Here is a 4278-nt window from a genome sequence, read left to right on the forward strand (position 1 = left end):
GGGGACCCCACCAAAGGGACCCTTTGGGGGCGTGGCCATGGTGGTGGGGGCGTGGCCAGGGCCCAGGAATGGGAGGGGCCTCCCCTGGTGTGATCCGTGCAGGGGGCGGGGCCTTGTGGTGGGAGGAGCCTCACATAACGGGGTGGGGCCTACACCGATGTGGGCGGGGCCAGGCGGGACAGGGGTGTGGCCTCATTTCTCTGTGGGCGTGGCCTCTTAGAAGGACGGGGCGTGGTCTAAGCCAACGTGGGCGTGGCCAAGTGTAAAAGCGGGTGTAGCCTCATTCCCTGTGGGCGTGGCCTGAGCCAATGTGGGCGTGGCCAAAGTGCGACGGGGGCGTGTTCTACCTTGTGGGCGTGGCCAAAGGAGGGGGGTCTCACCCAATCAGGACCGACACGCCAACGGGGGCGTGGCCACATCTCATGGGCGGGGTTTCATCCGCAGCGGGTGGGCGTGGCCTCGCTCGGTGGGCGTGGCCACGCCTGCTGCGGGCGGGGCTAAAGGGGGTTAAGGGTGGGGTTGGGGGGGTTCAACCGATGAGGGCGGGGCTAAAGGGGGGGCGTGGCCTTACCCGGTGGGCGGGGCCGGCGAGGGCGGGGCCGACTCGGAGGAGCTGGAACTGGAGTCGGAGTCGGAGTCGGACGAGGAGGACGAGGAAGAGGAGGAGGACGAGGATGACGAGGACGAGGACGAAGAGCTCTTGGGGGCCTCACTGGGAGCACTGGGAGCACTGGGAGCGCCGGTGTCCACGGCAACCGCGCCCTCGGCGACACTGGGAGCACTGGGAACAGCAGCACTGGGGACACTGGGAGAAGCAGCACTGGTGGCACTGGTCGTACTGGTGACGCCGGGAGACGCAGAACTGGCGGCACTGGTCGCACTGGTGACGCTGGGAACAGCAGCACTGGTGACACTGGTGACACTGGGAACAGCAGCACTGGTGATACTGGTCGCACTGGTGACACTGGGAGCTGCAGAACTGGTGAGACTGGTTGCGCTGGGAGCAGCAGCACTGGTGACACTGGTCGCACTGGTGACACTGGGAGCGGCAGCACTGGTGACGCTGGTCATGCTGGGAGCACTGGTGATACTGGGAACAGCAGGGCTGCTCACACTGGTCATACTGGGAACCGCAGCACTGGTCATGCTGGGCGCACTGGTGACACTGGAAACAGCAGGACTGGTCATACTGGTCGCACTGGGAATCGCAGGGCTGCTCACACTGGTCATACTGGTGGCGCTGGTGACACTGGGAACCGCAGGGCTGCTCACACTGGTCATACTGGTCGCACTGGGAACAGCAGCACTGGTGACACTGGTCATACTGGTGACACCAGAAGCCCTCAGAGCACTGGTGGCACTGGTGACACTGGGAACCGCAGGGCCGCTCACACTGGTCATACTGGTGGCACTGGTGGCACTGGGAGCACTGGAGACACCGGTGACACCCCCAGAACCGGCCACAATGGTCCCACTGGCCACACTGGTCATACTGGTCACACTGGTCACGCCGGCGACCCGGGGCACACTGGGAGCACTGGTGATACCGGTGACACCCCTGGCAAGGGCACTGGTCATACTGGGAGCCATACTGGGAGCCATACTGGGAGCACCGGCGGCCTTGGTGGCGATGACGCTGACGTTGCTGCCGTTACTGGTGTTACTGGTGTTACTGGTGGCCCGTGGGGCGGCCATGGTGGCCATGGCGGTGGCCTTGGCGGTGGCGTCGGCGCTGGCGCGCAGGATGGCCGCGCCCAGGGGGCTCACGCCCGCGGGGACACCCCGGGGGGACCCCACGATGACACCGGGGGTGGCCCTGGGGGCTACTGGGAGGGCACTGGTGGCGACTGGGAGGACGCTGGTGACGCTGGTGGCTCCCACGGTGACACTGGTGGCCTTGGTGGCTCCTGTGGTGACACTGGTGGCTCCTGAGAGGACACTGGTGGCTCCTGGGAGCAAACTGGTGGCCTTGGGGGTGACACCGGTGGCCACTGGGAGGACGGTGGCGGCTCCCGCGGCGACACTGGTGGCTACTGGGAGGATGGTGGTGGCCTTAGTGGCTCCTGTGGTGACACTGGTGGCCGCTGTGGTGGCACTGGTGGCCCCTGACAGGACACTGGTGGCTCCTGGGGTGACACTGGTGGCTCCCACGGCGACGCTGGTGGCTACTGGGAGGACGGTGGCGGCTCCTGGGAGGACACTGGTGGCCTTGGGGGTGACACTGGTGGCTCCTGGGAGGACACTGGGGACACTGGTGGCTCCTGGGAGGACACTGGTGGCTCCTGGGAGGACACTGGTGGCCTTGGGGGTGACGTTTGTGGCTCCTGTGGTGACACCGGTGGCTACTGGGAGGACACTGGTGGCTACTGGGAGGACGGTGGCGGCTCCTGGGAGGACACTGGTGACACTGGTGGCTCCCACGGTGACCCCGCCGGCCTTGGGGGCGACACTGGTGACACTGGTGGCCCCTGAGAGGACACTGGTGGCCTTGGGGGTGACACTGGTGACAACGGTGACACCGCTGACCTTGTTCTCTGCACTGGTCACACTGGTGGCACTGGTGGCCCTGTTGTCCATGCTGGTCACACTGGTGGCCACACCAGTGGCCCCGGTGGCCCTGCTGTCCGTACTGGTCATACTGGTGGCCCTGTTGTCCATGCTGGTCACACTGGTGGCCACACTGGTCACACTGGTGGCCCTGCTGTCCATACTGGTGACCCCAGAGATGACACTGGTGGCCTTGGGGGGGACACTGGTGTCTGCAGGCGTGGCCTTAATGGTGCCACTGGGACCCTTGTTGTCCAGGGCACTGGTGGCCTTGTTGTCCAGGGCGGTGGCCACGGTGACACCGGCGGCCTTCGGGGTGACACTGGTGGCCCCCACGGTGACCTGGGTGGCCCCCACGGTGGCATGGGTGGCACTGGTGGCCCCCATGGTGGCACTGGTGGCCCCCACAGTGGCATGGGTGGCCCCCATAGAGACACTGGTGCCACTGGTGACATGGGTGGCCCCGGTGGCCCCCATGGCAGCACTGGTGGCCCCCGTTGTGACATGGGTGCTACCGGTCACATGGGTGGCACTGGTGGCCCCTATAGTGCCACTGGTGATAGTGGTGGCACTGGTGGCCCCCATGGCGACACTGGTGGCCCCCACGGTGACACTGGTGCCACTGGTGACATGGGTGGCACTGGTGGCCCCCACGGCAACACTGGTAGCCCCCATGGCAGCACTGGTGGCCCCCATAGTGCCACTGGTGATACTGGTGGCACCGGTAGCCCCCATGGCTACACTGGTAGCCCCCATGGTGACACCAGTAGCCCCCATAGTGCCACTGGTGATACTGGTGGCACTGGTAGCCCCCATAGCAACACCGGTAGCCCCCACAGCGCCACTGGTGATACTGGTGGCACCGGTAGCCCCCATAGCAGCACCGGTAGCCCCCACAGCGCCACTGGTGATACTGGTGGCCCCCACGGTGATACCGGTGCCCCCACTAACCCCAACCCCTCTGGGTGCCCCCCTGCTGTCCATCACCCCCCCGGCCACCCCCCCTGCCCTGGGGGCCACCCCGAACCCCCCCGTGGTTGCCCCCCGGTTGCCGTGGCCCAGCCGTGGCGGGGGCAGCAGCGGCGGCAGCGCCGAGGCCGCCACGGGGGACGAGGGGAGGCTGAGGCGGGCGGCGGGAAGGAGGGACCCCAAAGTGCCCCCGGGACCCCGAGAAAGAGCCCGGGGCAACCCCGGGGGCGGGGGGGGAGGGGTGGCCCGGGGGGACGCTCTGGTGGCCGCGGGGGAGGGTTTGGGGGCGACGTTGGGGGGGTTGGGGACATTGGGGGTCGGGGGCGTGGCCTTGGGGAGGGAGGGGGGGGTCACCTCCACCTTGGGGGCAGGGGGGGATGAGGTTTTGGGGGAGACCCCATGGGGGGGGGGACAGCAGAGATTTGGGGTCCCCAGAGACCACTTTGATGTCCCCAGCGCCCAGTTTGGGGTCACCAGCACCCAGTTTGACATCACCAGTTCCCAGTTTGACGTCCCCAGGTCCCAGTTTGACGTCCCCAGGTCCCAGTTTGGTGTCCCCAGTTCCCAGTTTAACGTCACCAGTTCCCAATTTGGTGTCCCCAGCGCCCAGTTTGGCATCACCACCACCCAGTTTGCTCTCATTGACTCCCAGTTTGCCCTCGTTGACTCCCAGTTTGCCCTCGTTGGCTCCCAGTTTGCCCTCGTTGGCTCCCAGTTTGGCGCCGTTGACCCCCAGTTTGGCGTCACCCTTTGGGGGCTCAG

At 66.7% G+C, this 4278-nt stretch overlaps 1 protein-coding gene across 1 annotated transcript; it reads right to left on the reverse strand.

Moving 5' to 3' along the window:
* Positions 1-566: 566 nt before the first annotated feature.
* LOC113962192 (mucin-5AC-like) lies at positions 567-2709 on the reverse strand. The gene is made up of 4 exons (XM_027672988.1): positions 2527-2709; positions 2063-2436; positions 1358-1990; positions 567-1321 (listed from the first exon to the last, which is right to left on the reverse strand). The coding sequence occupies exons 1-4, from the start codon at positions 2707-2709 to the stop codon at positions 568-570; spliced, it is 1944 nt and encodes a 647-aa protein (XP_027528789.1). The 3' UTR covers position 567.
* Positions 2710-4278: the final 1569 nt, after the last annotated feature.

This window comes from Neopelma chrysocephalum, unplaced genomic scaffold (assembly GCF_003984885.1).
Source record: "Neopelma chrysocephalum unplaced genomic scaffold, ASM398488v2 Primary Assembly neopelma1_119843, whole genome shotgun sequence".
In the NCBI taxonomy this organism is placed as follows: domain Eukaryota; kingdom Metazoa; phylum Chordata; class Aves; order Passeriformes; family Pipridae; genus Neopelma; species Neopelma chrysocephalum.

What these genes read in the sequence shown, in the direction of transcription:
- LOC113962192 (XM_027672988.1), bottom strand. Translation starts at nt 2,709, where the DNA reads ATGGACAGCAGGGCCACCAGTGTGACCAGTGTGGCCACCAGTGTGACC. An exon ending in GCCACCAGTGTCACCACAGG is followed by an intron (nt 1,991 to 2,062) that starts AGCCACTAAGGC and finishes CGTCCTCCCAGT; the next exon opens with GGCCACCGGTGTCACCCCCA. An exon ending in GTTCCCAGTGTCACCAGTGC is followed by an intron (nt 1,322 to 1,357) that starts CACCAGTGCTCT and finishes TGTCACCAGTAT; the next exon opens with GACCAGTGTCACCAGTGCTG.